General features: G+C 39.9%; 1 protein-coding gene across 1 annotated transcript in view; it reads right to left on the bottom strand.

Moving 5' to 3' along the window:
• Nucleotides 1-83: 83 nt before the first annotated feature.
• Nucleotides 84-13,817, bottom strand: part of LOC131799125 (collagen alpha-2(I) chain) — a 37,833-nt gene continuing 24,099 nt past the window's right edge. Inside the window, exons 51-78 of the mRNA XM_066173746.1 lie at nucleotides 13,507-13,560; nucleotides 13,350-13,403; nucleotides 12,703-12,756; nucleotides 12,085-12,138; nucleotides 11,947-12,000; nucleotides 11,633-11,686; nucleotides 11,140-11,193; nucleotides 10,544-10,597; nucleotides 10,374-10,427; nucleotides 10,053-10,106; nucleotides 9,387-9,494; nucleotides 8,817-8,870; nucleotides 8,273-8,326; nucleotides 8,129-8,182; nucleotides 7,909-7,962; nucleotides 7,474-7,527; nucleotides 6,772-6,807; nucleotides 6,149-6,166; nucleotides 6,019-6,036; nucleotides 5,865-5,900; nucleotides 5,330-5,362; nucleotides 4,912-4,989; nucleotides 4,629-4,652; nucleotides 4,196-4,319; nucleotides 3,553-3,659; nucleotides 2,825-2,908; nucleotides 2,085-2,306; nucleotides 84-1,567 (exon numbers count right to left, since the gene is read on the bottom strand). Of these exons, the coding sequence (XP_066029843.1) occupies nucleotides 1,421-1,567; nucleotides 2,085-2,306; nucleotides 2,825-2,908; nucleotides 3,553-3,659; nucleotides 4,196-4,319; nucleotides 4,629-4,652; nucleotides 4,912-4,989; nucleotides 5,330-5,362; nucleotides 5,865-5,900; nucleotides 6,019-6,036; nucleotides 6,149-6,166; nucleotides 6,772-6,807; nucleotides 7,474-7,527; nucleotides 7,909-7,962; nucleotides 8,129-8,182; nucleotides 8,273-8,326; nucleotides 8,817-8,870; nucleotides 9,387-9,494; nucleotides 10,053-10,106; nucleotides 10,374-10,427; nucleotides 10,544-10,597; nucleotides 11,140-11,193; nucleotides 11,633-11,686; nucleotides 11,947-12,000; nucleotides 12,085-12,138; nucleotides 12,703-12,756; nucleotides 13,350-13,403; nucleotides 13,507-13,560 (1,845 nt within the window). The 3' untranslated portion in view covers nucleotides 84-1,420. The remainder of the gene's footprint in view (nucleotides 1,568-2,084; nucleotides 2,307-2,824; nucleotides 2,909-3,552; nucleotides 3,660-4,195; nucleotides 4,320-4,628; nucleotides 4,653-4,911; nucleotides 4,990-5,329; nucleotides 5,363-5,864; nucleotides 5,901-6,018; nucleotides 6,037-6,148; nucleotides 6,167-6,771; nucleotides 6,808-7,473; nucleotides 7,528-7,908; nucleotides 7,963-8,128; nucleotides 8,183-8,272; nucleotides 8,327-8,816; nucleotides 8,871-9,386; nucleotides 9,495-10,052; nucleotides 10,107-10,373; nucleotides 10,428-10,543; nucleotides 10,598-11,139; nucleotides 11,194-11,632; nucleotides 11,687-11,946; nucleotides 12,001-12,084; nucleotides 12,139-12,702; nucleotides 12,757-13,349; nucleotides 13,404-13,506; nucleotides 13,561-13,817) is intronic.

Here is a 13,817-nt window from a genome sequence, read left to right as displayed (position 1 = left end):
AGAAGCCAACATTGAAAGGAAAACTGGTTATTGTTGGTGCAATCAGTTAATTTTATTATTGTATTGCATTTAACCTGCTATACATCACTGTAACACCCCTAAAAAACACATTTGGGGAAGGGGGCATGCCATGCTCGTTTCAGCTCAGAAAATATGGCTTAGGGTTGGGCAGAAAAGTGGCCCAGTAACACATTTAGTATTTTTTTATTTTTTATTTTTTATTTGTTGCTTTTCTAGGATTATGCGCAACAGAGTGCTTGCAATAGCTTACTCGTCATTGCAACAATAACATTAAAACTACACTTCACACTGTTAACATTGCAAAGAGGTTTGCTTGTGGTAGTAGACTACACAAAGGGGTAATTTTATAAGAGCCATGAGCTTGGCCTTTCGTGAGATGAGAAAATTAAAAAAGCGCATCTTTATTACAGGCACAATTTGAAAACAACCACTTGCTCTTGTGAGAGCACTGCTGTAACCCGTTACAATTAAACATCATTATGCATATTATCCACACTGTTCTCTATAACTTTTCAAAGGTGCTGACACGAAAAATTCGCTTAAAAATCAAGAGCTTGTTAAGTCAGTGATCATTTCCTTAATTCCTTTGACTTTACTTGTGTAATTCCTGTGTAATTCCAGTTACTCAGAGGGATCAAAGAGTTAGCTTATTTGTGATTGACGTTACAGCAGGGTCTGAAAATCACTAACCTGTGAATGGGGTTCGAAATATTTGCATTGTAACCACACCAGTGTTCTTTGATCAATTCCAAAACTTCCCTAGACACTTTGCTCATTAATGTCACTGGGGTGAAAATTACCTCCGGAACGCGAGGCAAAGTCTAGCACTTTTCTCACTGAGATTTAAATACATAACTTTGAACATCAAATCTTTTCAAAGCTAGTCGTTTTCGAAGCACTGACATGGATAGAACCGATGAAACATGTATTGTAATAGTAGGGTTTGCCACGGAAAAAGTATTAATGCGTTTTACAAAATAACTGAGAAACAAGGGAGCGCCCTGACTGGTTAAAACCTATCGTTTATTACACTGGTAAACCCATAGGAAATTGAAGGTTATTTCGTAAAAGCGTTTGGCCGCACTTCCTTTTGGTTTACCGGCGTAATACTCGAAGAGTTTGTAAATCACTCGGCTCCGGCTCTTAATTTACAAACTTTGCTCGTGTTCTCCCAACGTCTTGCCTGAGTTATAACGCCGGTAAACCAACAGAAAGTGCGGTCTACTGCTTAAATAGACTTGTAATGACTCAAACAACAGGTGAAGAATTAACTCAATTATAATTAGCAAATACAACTATTATTTAAGCAGTCCAAACAATAAGTTAAAACATATGGTACAAATTCCTTGGGTTTACTTGAGCGGGACGATAAAAGAAGATAAAAGAGAGAATAAGAAGACTAATAAAAGCAAACAGGTCCAATTTCGAGTCCAAATTCTTCGTTTTCGTCTCCGATGTCGTAGGCAGCTACATCTCGTATTGGAAGTCGGTTTGGTTTGGGCGTGTCCACTTGAATAATGGTGTAAAGCCACGTGCCGTTCTTAACCTAGAACGGAAAAAAAATCGCCTCAAGGAGCTGTAGTTAATCGCGCGAGTCAATTGATCAAAGGGGCCTAGCTAAACATGCGCGTTTTAAAACTTTGTACATTTCTCAGTCGTCCTCTGTAAAAGAAAAACATGAAATCATCAAAATTTGTGTGGTCTAAAACCGGTAACCCCGACGGCAAATAAGTTAAGTGTCCATTTGGAACTCAACGCTGTTCACAAACGTTAAGCTGAGGCTGAGGCGCGGTGCCGTAACAGACGGTAATCACATCGATTGGTTAAATTCTAACTAAAAAATCAATTTAAAAAACTTTTTAATTGATGTCTTCCTCAGCGTTGCCGTCCAGACAGCTTAAGGTCCCAGACATAGTGCAAATTCTAAACCTGGTAAAGTTGAAGGGAAATTCGTCAAGCATCAACTATGAAAACTGTGTTTTTTAATATTTTAGATTAAATATTTTATTTCGGTCGATCTAGCTGTATCATTCCTACCCCATTCTTCCCTTATTTTCACTTACTCGACAATTGTCCGCGAGTACACTGGGCTTGAACTTGTTAGACGAACTTGAGTGTATAATCACACCATTATCAGTCTTGATTTTCAACGACTTCGTGACGTCATCAAGCTCTTGGTCATACCAGGCTACAGAGTCTTTGCAATGGTAGGTGATATTCTGGCGGGCGCGGTCACTTAGCAGGCGGAGAAATGAGAGTTGACTGGAGTACTTGACGTACTTGATCTGCAGGCAAACAGAAAAGAGAAATTTAATCGAAAAAAATAGGGTACAACTCTGTAATAAACAAGATGAACATATCCATTTCAGACAATATACCATTTCTATCCTATCTGTGATTGGTCCAGAAAACTTCCGCTTCTCTCTCAACCAATCAGATGCAAAACTAACAAAAATTTCGACTTGGTTGCCCACAATTTTTTGGCTGATTGATGCGGTTTGCTTGTCTTTTCCCTGAGTTCTCATTGGTTCTTTAAGGTATTTTGGTTTTACGACACTCAATCGAAAAGAGCTCTTTTATTTACAAATGATTAATCGCTGATTTATGAAAAGTGATTTTTCTTATCAGTCACTAACACGTAAATAAATATAATGCTTCGTTTGAGGTACATAGTGAGAAAATGGATAAATAAAGTTTGCTTTTGAAAAGCATTTGTTTTGTAAGAGGGCTTTTATCTTTCAAAGCTTGTGTTGAGAGTGAGTTAATTTTCTTAGCTAAGAGGAATTAGATTGTTTGCTATAACCTTGTTAAAGGCGCCAAGATCTTCTCCAAGCCATTTGTATTCATCAGTTCCTGAGAACCATTTCTTTTTTCTGATCGCGAATGGCTGTAACAGAATACAGAATGAACATTACAAGGAAAGGAAAATACGTTGATATATTTTATAAGGGTACATTCTAAATAAACACGAGCGAGCAAAGACTAACAGTGAAGAGGGACTTTCCCTTAATTGTACCAGAGTTTGCCTTATAACACCAACAACATTCCCATCAAAGGAATGATACAGTTTGTGTCGCAAAGTAACTGGGAAAGTCATAATTTTTCAGGCCGGCTGGAAGTCAGTAAGTAAGTAAGTAAGTAGGTAAAACCTTTAATTTGAACGCGATGTGGATTATGTTATGACGTTACTAGCTTGTGGGGTCGTGTTAGAATAAATAGCACCTAAAACCTACATATGTGTACAAACGTAAAAATTGTTCAACACAAGGTCCCATCTGATCAGCATAATAATTACAAATTATTGATATTTTCACAAGTCAACAATATTATTTAGCTCAAAACGTCAACAAAGGAGACGCGTAGTTCGCAGAAAAGAAGTCAACAGCAAAAAATTGCTTGAAAAAGAGAAGAAAGCGACAAAATGCCGCTATCGAGAAACAATTTCTAAATACAAACCATAGAAAGACTAAAAAAATCATGAGTTTGTTTTTTCCAAAATAATGGGAGCTCTGTTATGTTTAACATATATACCCTTTTTTCATTGTTGGCGTACAAACAGGTTGCGTTGAAGGAGAAGTCACAGTGAACTTTTACAGCATCATCAGGCACGCCATCGTTTGGGTCAATCCAAAAGTCACCTGTTGGAATGTGGTATCACTGAGTAAACTTTTTTAACTTTCCTACATAGCTTCACATTTATCCACAAGAAACGTAAAAGCTAGTAGTGCACATCTTTCGAGAATCTTTTTAGCCCAATGTTCAACATTTCTCTCATTAACATTAACTTTCTAAAGTATATCAGGGAAATTGAAAACGTCATAGATTTTAAACAACACGGGAGGAAGGGGGGAAGGGGGGGAAGAAGGAAGATGTCAGTGTAACGAAAAGAGGCAAAATGGGAACCTCTAGGAGAAATTACCAGTCGAGTGACGAAATTAATCTTAGTTTGCATTGGTTTTACTTTCTTGACTCTGATATTGGTCGAGAAGACTCCCGCCAATCTCTCAACCAATCAGATGCAATGATATAGGAGTAACCCGCGTTTCCCCGCGCTTAAAATCATGCAGTTTGCTTGTAATGTTTTCCTCTCAATTGATTGGTCGAGGTGATTTCCTTTAATTTGGCTCCACGACATTTAATCGAGAAATAATTTTTAACTGTTGAAAATACTTGCCGCTGATAAGACCTGGATACCACGTGACGAGGTCTCTACACGTTCGGGCTGGAAATTCTTTGGTGCCATTAGGCTGCTTGTAAAGTTTAACTTCGTAATGCATCAAAGCTAAAGTAAGTTTAACCTGAACAGGAGTAAAGAAAAATATGTCACACCTAATAATATATGAAAACTTGGACACCATGCAGAGTCCAAAAATATGTGTTTTATCTCCAGCCAGGTTTACATCGATAACAAAAGTGTAACACATGGGAAAAGTGTCTGCATAACACTGAGAAATGCTAGTTCATCATTTACCAATTATTTGATCGCATCGTGTCTCATGCAGCTTTACAGAGATAAAAAAAAAAAAGCTCTCGAGGCCTTTCCGAGCAATTATGAGTCTGGTAAGGTTTTTATAGTTTACTAAAAAACCCTGTTACTTTTCACTTACTGGATCTATTAAAGCCTCCCCGCTCTGCAAACGAAAGCAAAAATCAAAATTAAGAACAGATCTAAGCCTTTTTTAACTGTTGAAATCTTCTCCTCAAGAAATAAGAGTGATATCATGCAATAAACAACAATAACAGAACGTGTGATCAGGTAGTCTCTAGTCCATTTACTGCACTAAAAAAAAACAAGCATATCAGCTTTGAAAATCCTCAATAAGCCGAAATCGCATTCAACCCTTAATTAAACTATTAACCTAAATCACAACATCCGTTCTCTAGGCTCACCTGATCTTTAGAGCCTCTATACAGCTTTGCTTTTTCGTTTTCAACGTTGAAAGAGCCAGTGCCTCTGTTATTCAAGCGCTGACAAAGAAACAAAAAAAAGCTGATCAAACAAAAGTTGAAGAAGCGAAAATATCAAGTGTCATTAGCTTCAATTTGCGCTACTCTCGAGTCCGGTTTTTGTTCAACTTCTTTCCAATTTTGAACAGTTCCGTCTGAATTCGGGCACTTTCGTACGATGTCGAACTTCCTGTCCGATTTCCGATTACGACCTATTAAGGACGCTTTTGTCCTATTTCTGGCACTTTCGTACGATTTTTGACGCAAATTAAGCAGAGACTTTCCCACCACATAATACAGTCTGATCCGATTTACAAAATATCGTTGCAAAGGTAGTTGCAGCTCGTCATCACATATTTACCTGAACATAGCCACTGAGAGATCTTATGTCTGCCTAAAAAGAAAAACCGATCCACTGTGAATATGAGTTGTATTATTTTTCTAAAACTCAACACAGCGGTCAGACGCTTACGCATGTGCAAACGCTAACTGGCTCGCTTCCAGGTCGTCAGAACTAAGTTGTTTTACAAGAGTTATATACCACACTAGCCATTAAGTCTCGGTGTTTAAAATCAAAAGGGTATGATTGTTTTAGTAAAGCTCAAAACAAGATGGTAAATCGACAAGATACCCTTAATTAAGATAGCTTTGCGTGCGAAAAGTCTCAGGTTTTCCTTTCACCAGTTTCGTTTCCTTTTACAGATTTCTACAATCGCTTCACTTCTTTTTCGCATAAGTTGTTGGCATATCATCTTTTTTTCCGCATATTTTGCGTGACAATGGTTGTCTCTTTTTCTTTTCGGTGAAATTTTGCGCGGGAAGTTAGTACAAATGCCCGACCTTTGACCACTATGTTTTCCCACTCACCCAAAGTTGAAGTACAAAACATTACTCACCGGGGGTCCCGGGGGTCCAGGAGGTCCAGACATACCCTGTGACCAAAATGTACACAGTAGCATTACGTCACTGAGTCACCGCTTCGGTATGGTTTAATCAACGTCAACGTAATAAAATACTTCTTGAACACAATACAAGAAAAGAAATTCATACCCGTTCTCCTTCAGGTCCCTATAGCAAAGGAAAGAAATGAATAAACGATGTTTTGAGAAAGAAATATCACTATGTAATTATCATTACAACGCTTAAACGATAAACTTAGCCACTTATTATCGTTGCTTACCCTGTGGCCAACATCTCCCTGTTGATAAAAAGAAAATTTATCAACAAATGTCAAATAACATCTAATTTCTCCATACAATATCACCCCTGAATCACACATTAAGGTCACGAGAATGTAGGAAATGATCACCAATTTAAGAAGTTCTTGATTGTTATTCAAATTCTCCTTATCAGAAACTTTTGAAATGTATAGAGAACGTTATGGAGAATATGCATACTGATTTAAAGGCGTAAAGGGTTAAACACTCCCTCACCAGAACCCTCTATCGCAGGCCAAATTTCATACCGAATTGATCACTATGGGATAAACATTATTCCATTAACACGCTTTCTTAAATGCAGGGTGTTAGACCCAAAGATACAATTACAAATGACAAAACAACGATACGTATTTTTGCTACAAGAGCACAGTTCACTTCACTTATTTCCCCACATTCAATTGGGGTAAGAACTCTTCAGTACCAAAGTGACGACAAACTATCCTCACACAGAATGCTTGTAATCACTGAATGTAACTTTTTGTGTTCCTAGGACTCGAAGTACCCTCGCCTCTTGAAAATTGGGCCTCTGAACCGCGCAATAGTTCATGCCAAAAAAAAAAATGGAAGAAAAATTTTATCATACCCTTTCTCCTTGAAAACCTTTCAGACCGTCAATTCCCTAAAATCGACAGAAAAGCATACCTTAAGTGTAATGTCCATATTTGAACAACCGCGACCATCGTGAATGAGAGCAAATGTACTATCCAGATCGTTTTACTTTGATGGTTTCCAGTTTAGTATCCAAAGAAATCCAGAATTGTGGAGGTGTTCGCTAACTAAGATTTTAGATAACTTATGATAGAATATCTTCTTACTTAGGCAATCATGTGCGCACTCTGATTGGTCGAAATTTATAGAATCTCGTGCGAAACTCAACCAATCAAAAACGTTGGCTGTGAGGGGGCTCAGAATACCAATATTGTTCAATAGTTCATGGCTACAGCAGTCAAATGACTTTCTTGAGGAAAATATAACCTGTTCACATTTCACGAAAATTTAAAAATCTTCTCCAGTCCCACATAAAACACAAAACCGTTAACAAGGTACTCCCTCTTCCACGAGGGAGGAAGGGAGAGGATCCTGGGAACGAGGTTACACCAGTTGCATCGACCACGATTTGGTCAAATGGGTTTCCCGTTTACCCGCGCGTTATGCAAGTGACGCGCTCAATTCAGATTCAGAGCTCACTAGCTCCTCCTTCTGGCTTTCTCCTTTTGTTTTAGTAATTACATCGATGTCGAGTTAGAGAAGCTTAATTGGAATACTGTGAACGACGGCAACTCACCAGTGAACCTTGAGAGCCTTGTATACCAGCTCGTCCCTGTGCTCCATCTTCACCCTGCAAAATATAAAAATTGCGTTTCTGAAACTCCAACCGCTGAAACTGGCCTGACACAGCCAGGCTTCGGCCAAATTGAATTCATAAATTTTGCTCCCGATAAAGATGTTTAGTTTTGAAAGCTCCTAGAGTTCTGGCTCGCGCGTAAGGAACACAAAGCTCTCTACCAAGTGGCTGTCGCTACTGACATAAATAGACGTTTTGAAGATTCATACCTGGCCCTTTTATGTTAACCATTCTTGTTGATTTGTTACAGATTCCCTTCAAGCTCTTTTTCCCGATATTCTCTCAAATAAGTAAAAATCCCTCTTACAGAAATTTAATATTTCTCGAAAAGTGATTTCTTAAAATTTTAGTGTCTTTCATCATCTCCATACATACCCTTGGACCGGTTCGACCCAGTCCTCCTTTCTGCCCTACAGACCCTTCTGGTCCCTAAGGAAAAAGAAAGGACTTGAATACATGGCATATTTCAATTTTTCTAAGTGTCTAGAAAGAGAATAACAGAGTAACAAGAGGAACGAAATGTAGAATGACGCTTGGTAAACAAGACACCCTCCCCAAAAAAGTTTGAAAACATCGATGGATAACAGTTTGTTACCTTCAAGCCTGGTTTCCCTGAGGGACCCTGCTGACCAGGAACACCGCGCTCTCCCTGGAAATAAAGCAACGAAGAACACGAAGAACTAGTTTGATGAACAAGAAGTCGCCTGTTAAAGTTACCACTTGCTGCTAATTATTTTACCTTATTTCCAAGTGCTCCAGTTTCTCCATTTTCTCCAGGTTCACCGGCATCTCCCTGGACAGAAAAAGTAGGCATGCAATAAGACCTCGTGTAAGTCGTAGGGACAGACAATGCTTCATAAAAGGGCTTTAACTGTGCCACTGTCGTGCATGACTCGATGGTAAAAAAGCTTTATTGTTGGCTTATGCGATATAATTCGCATCGTGGGCTCGTTGCATGAGTCGTAGCCGAGCGACTTCTTAGTCGGCCTCTTAAATGAAAACCTCATTTAAGGACTTTTGCTCGATTGTGTTCATTGAGCGAACACTTCATCGAATTGCATCACCAACAGCTGTTTCAAACGGATCATTAAATCACAGCGGAGCATAATGTTTAAGAAGGTTAAAACTGACCAGCGCAATTCATCGCCGGAAGGAGAGTAGCATTATCGCAATCTACACCAAAAAGACTACATCTTGAGGTAAACGATTGTGCTTTGTCATAACCACAATCCTTTAACGATATCATGATGTTTTCCCTCCATAATACAAGACCTGGCACTTACTGCTTCACCGGCTAATCCCTCGAGTCCCGAACCGCCTGACTCTCCTCTTCCTCCCTAATGAGTGTAAAATTTTGAAAATTACTAAATAAAAATAAAATAATTAAAACTGTCAAGTGTTTTTAATCTATCGAAACATCGATTCCTGTTTTTTGAGAAAAACGGATTATGATGTCGTTTTGGTCTTGTTAAAAAGGCGCCTATAAATGTTTATACCTTGTCAACTTTACTTCAATTATAACCGCTTTTGTGTTTGTTACCAACAACAAGCTTTCCCTCATTTGAAAAGTCTGTTTTTTGTGAAAACCAGGTAATTGTGTTGCGCTTTTGGACAAAGCACCCTATCTCCACTTAGGAGCACAGTTATGGGCACTGAACAACATCTGGATCAAAAAGGTTTTGTGCAATAGAGGTCAAGGAGGTAGCCTATGTTCCAAAAATGTGGTGCGAAGTCGGCAAAATATACAATCTTTAGTCGCATTTTGCCACTGAGTTCGGGATACATGCCAGCTATTCGATTCAGAACGTATCAGGTCCATATCAGAAATAACACCGTCGCTCTGATGTACTTACGTCCACGCCACTCGGTCCAGGGACTCCCCTCGTCCCTGTGGACCCGGAAACGCCAGGAAGGCCAGGCTGCCCAGTTGTTCCCTGAGCACCTGCTTCTCCCGCCACACCCTGTATATGGAAGACCACATTTGCAGCATTACGACCAGGTGCTTATTAAAGAGTAAACAGCTTATGAGGAATCAAATATTGGAGAGACCTTTTCATGAGCCACCATTTTCAGTGTAATAACCCTATCTCGGGTTGGGAGAGGGGATTGCACAGAGATGAGAGCGCTCGCCGCTCACCGATGTGGCCCGGGTTCGATTCCCAAACATGGTGTCACATGCGGGTTGAATTTGCTATTCGTTCTCGTCCTTGCTCCAACGGTTTTTCTCCAGGTCTTTCGGTTTCCCCCCTCAACATAAACCAACATTCCAAATTCAAATTAGTGTTGGATCGATTGAATAATTGAACAGTTTCAAACACACATTGTAAATGAAAATTATAACCTGTTGCACAAAATGTATTTGAAAAAACAAACAAACAAAGGTGGGGAAAAACGAATTGGAACCGTAGTTGGTTGAGTTTTCTCGACCGATCACAGATCGAGATAAGGTAAAACCAATGCAATCCAGATTTTTTTTTTACCTTCAATTAAAAATGGCTCTATGATGCACTTTATCCTACCTTGAATCCATCACGTCCAGGGTTTCCGACGGGTCCTGCAGATCCTATGGTTCCCTAAAAAGTGCAATTTTAGATTTGGTTTCAAACAATATGTGTTATTAAGTTATCTTAAGGCGTTAGATGCAACTGATGATGTTCCAGTTTTTACAGGGAGAAGCAAATTTCCAAAACTACAGGGAACAGGATGTAAAAATTCGCTGCGACACGTCTCTTCAACAAACCGCTTAGTGCATCGTGACTGTTCCTGGAACAAGTCGCCGCGATTTGCTTTATCGCTTCGATCAACACAGAAATTATTAAACACATCCGCTTTAAACTCACTTCTCTTCCTCTGTCTCCGGGTGAACCTCTTCGACCTGGCCTTCCAGCCTCCCCCTAAATCACGAAGAAAACAAAACAGTTTACGCGTCTTACTGATACCTAACAGTGGTTCATGCAACAAACAAATCTCAGTAAGATAAAACAAAAAAAGAAGAAAATTTGATTAAAACCTGCTTCCCTGTGGCTCCATCTTTTCCGCTTGCACCAGGATCTCCTGAGTCACCCTATTAAATTTCAAATTGAGTCTTTTCAGCTTTGGAATGAGGGTTTCTTAATCATACGACGGTAAAAAAAAATGAAACAATCATAAGTGGGATGATTTTATCGATTATTAAGTCGAGATAATGGAAAAATGATATGGAATCCAAGAAGGAATCCATGATTTAAGGTGAAGATAATATTTTCCACACTCGTTCTTCAACCTGGCCTCTAACGGTTATAGCCAATTTTTCGACCAGGCATCGATACCAAACTCAAGAAGTGGTATCTTCCAACCAAAGATTCAGCTCAGATGATATATCTCGGTTACTCCTCTTTCGCTATCACTCATTTGGAGTTAAAAATAAATAAATAAAAACACATTGTCACGCTCTCGTAGCTCCCTTGATGAGACCATAAAGGTTAAAATCGATACCCGTTTTCAGCCGCAGTAGCTCAATCCAAATCTGTAGGGAAGGGTGATTACCTATATGGCCTATATTAGGTTACCCGGCAAAGGTTACCCGTGGGGGAACATAGATCCAAAAGGTGCATTTGTTCATCTCACCTTAGAGCCAACCTCACCAATGATTCCCTTGAGGCCCATCAATCCATGTAGACCCTGATGACGTGCAAAACAAATCAAAAGTGAGGGACCTGTTGTCAGTGTGGACCAAGTTGTTATTTCAATGGAGGAAGAGGAACAGCAGAGGGAAACGCAGAGGCTGGAAGTTTATCGCTCTGCTCCACGAATGAAAAGGTACAGGTTTTAGCAATGGTTAGGGAAGAGGGTCGTCGTTTTAATTTCTTGGGTGAGACTTTAAGGTCGTCAATTGCCTCTCCCCAACTTAAGCTAAAAATGGGTGACTGCAAACTTGATGAAATCCTAGGAAGTGGCAGGTTGAGGAAGCCGGTGATAGACAAGCATCCTATCCAAAGAAAGTAACAGTACTCCTGGTCGTTTCAGGGTACGGAAACAAGATTGAGTTCCGGCAGCAATAGCCAATCTTGTTATGGACACCTAGCCTAACCGTAGCTGCACGGCCGCTTTCAATACTCACCATTTGCCCTGTCCGCCCAGGTGGTCCGTTAGGCCCACTTTCGCCTTGTTTACCCTGTCATAAATAAATTTCAAAAATATAAAGTTCCTCGAGGTTTGAATTGCACTTTTGCCGTTGTAAAGAAATCCAGCAATAGTAAAGCAAGATAGCACGAATCAGTATTAGTAAGTGTATCTGAGAATCTGCGCATCCTCCCCTTCCCTATCCCAAAAGTAACCCTGACTTGTTATCAGTTGATTGTTGTTAGGTTAGGGGAGGGGTAAGTTCGCTGTTGCTCAGACGCTGTCATTGATTCCATAGCACCGTAGCTTCACCTGAGGACCGCCGTCTCCTGTACTTCCTGGTACACCATCACGTCCGAGAAGACCCTGTCATTTGACAAAATAAAGCGGCCCATAAGCATTTAGAAAAATACACGTATGTAATTTTGAATTCATTGTTTCGTTTCTTACCGGGATTCCATCTTCTCCGCTGCTTCCTGGCGCCCCTTGGTTACCAAATGACCCCTGAAAAGATGTAAGTGCAATAAACCAAAAGCAATTAATGATCAGACAACAATGATGATCGGTCGAAAACGGTAAATGACATCTGCGGAGGCGACGTAACGTTTTGAGATGAGAGGGGTTCATTACACATCAAATCAAGCCCACATTCCGAAAAAGAGTTCCCACCCATGAATTGCATATTTCGTCGACACGAATAAACCTATTTGCGATCTTAACAGTATCGTATGTGTCTGTGATCGATTTGTGACACCACGCAAGGAGGCTGTTTCTTGAATAATTCTCTCTGACGAAAGGGCTAACACGCGAAGCGTCCGATTTAGAAACTCTTTACGGTGGCCGATTTACATCATCAGCTCAGTTGAAAAAATCAAACTATCTTGTTCACAAGTCTCACAAGTTATCGTTTTGTCTGGTGCAATCTTGATGAAACTATTTGTAAAAAAAATCACGAGACTAGAAGTAGCAACATGTTCCACACCAAGCACCAAATCGTGGGGGGACTGGGGGGACTAAAGACCCCCTTCCCCTTCCCCTTCCCCCCTCCTCCACCTTTGGACCACCTACCGCTTGTCCTGGTTTACCATTCAGTCCTGGTATTCCTGCACCTCCTAACTCTCCCTAAAAGGATTAAAAATGGATGATGAATTAAGAGTCAATGATGTTTTTCCGCAGAAACAATTAAAAACACGCCCTATAACTTGTATCAATCGAAAAACGCTCTCAAGTGTGAGTATCATGAAAACCAAAACTAAAGTTATAATAACAGCCAATCAGAAGTAGTTAGTGGAAGTTTTAAAAGAAATAAGACAAAAAGTTAGCTGGCGTGGCCAAGGTAACTCATTAAAGGGAAGTTGGTCTCGAGTATCCTAAATAAACTCTGAACAGTTCGTGATGATCAATAATTATTTATATAAGAAGCTGAATTACACACAAAGTTTGATTGGTTCTTACTTATGTTCACTTAGAGGGCAGACGCATAGACAAAGTTACTGCTAACAACATTTTTTCTTCTATGTTACATAACACAAATAGATTCCATGTTGCCGTGTGTCTGTACAGTTATAGATCACAGAAGACGCTAAATTATGGTAAGAACATCAGTGGCAACCTCTATCATCTTACCACATTTGAAGTCATCTGTGATTATTTACGGAACAAACCCACGGCAACATGGAATCTATTTGTTAATTAGAAGAAGTCAGTTCACCAACCGATGGTCCTGTGGCCCCTGGAGACCCCATACCACCTGGCGCTCCGGTGTCTCCCTGAGAATCGTAGAAACAAAAGACACTCGTTCATTCATGGGACATTTTTTCTACTCCCACCAGTGTTCCCTATAAAAAAGGTGTCAGAGTACCATCTCCTTACCGGTGGCCCTCGGTCTCCCAATGCTCCATTTGTACCCTGATAACCAGGAGCGCCCTGCAATCGAGAGAGGCACGAAAGTAAAGATTATGCTCTACTTTTTTTAACGGCAAACGTAACCTGTGCAAGGGTCTTAGTCAGAGAAGATGAGCGATGTGTGCGAAAATCGGTGAGGGTCAGGCTATTGTTCCGTTGCTTTTCTCATAATAAATTTATAAACAATGGCATTTTCGTTAAGTTACTCCTAGTCCCCTGATCGAAGAAGTTTATTCAAAAGTCAGTTGATCATCAACCTCTCTGTCGAACTTATTTTG

The sequence above is a fragment of the Pocillopora verrucosa genome, chromosome 10 (assembly GCF_036669915.1).
Source record: "Pocillopora verrucosa isolate sample1 chromosome 10, ASM3666991v2, whole genome shotgun sequence".
Classification (NCBI taxonomy): domain Eukaryota; kingdom Metazoa; phylum Cnidaria; class Anthozoa; order Scleractinia; family Pocilloporidae; genus Pocillopora; species Pocillopora verrucosa.
The sequence above is the reverse complement of the archived record's forward strand: the minus strand, read 5'-3'. Positions and strand labels throughout refer to the sequence as shown.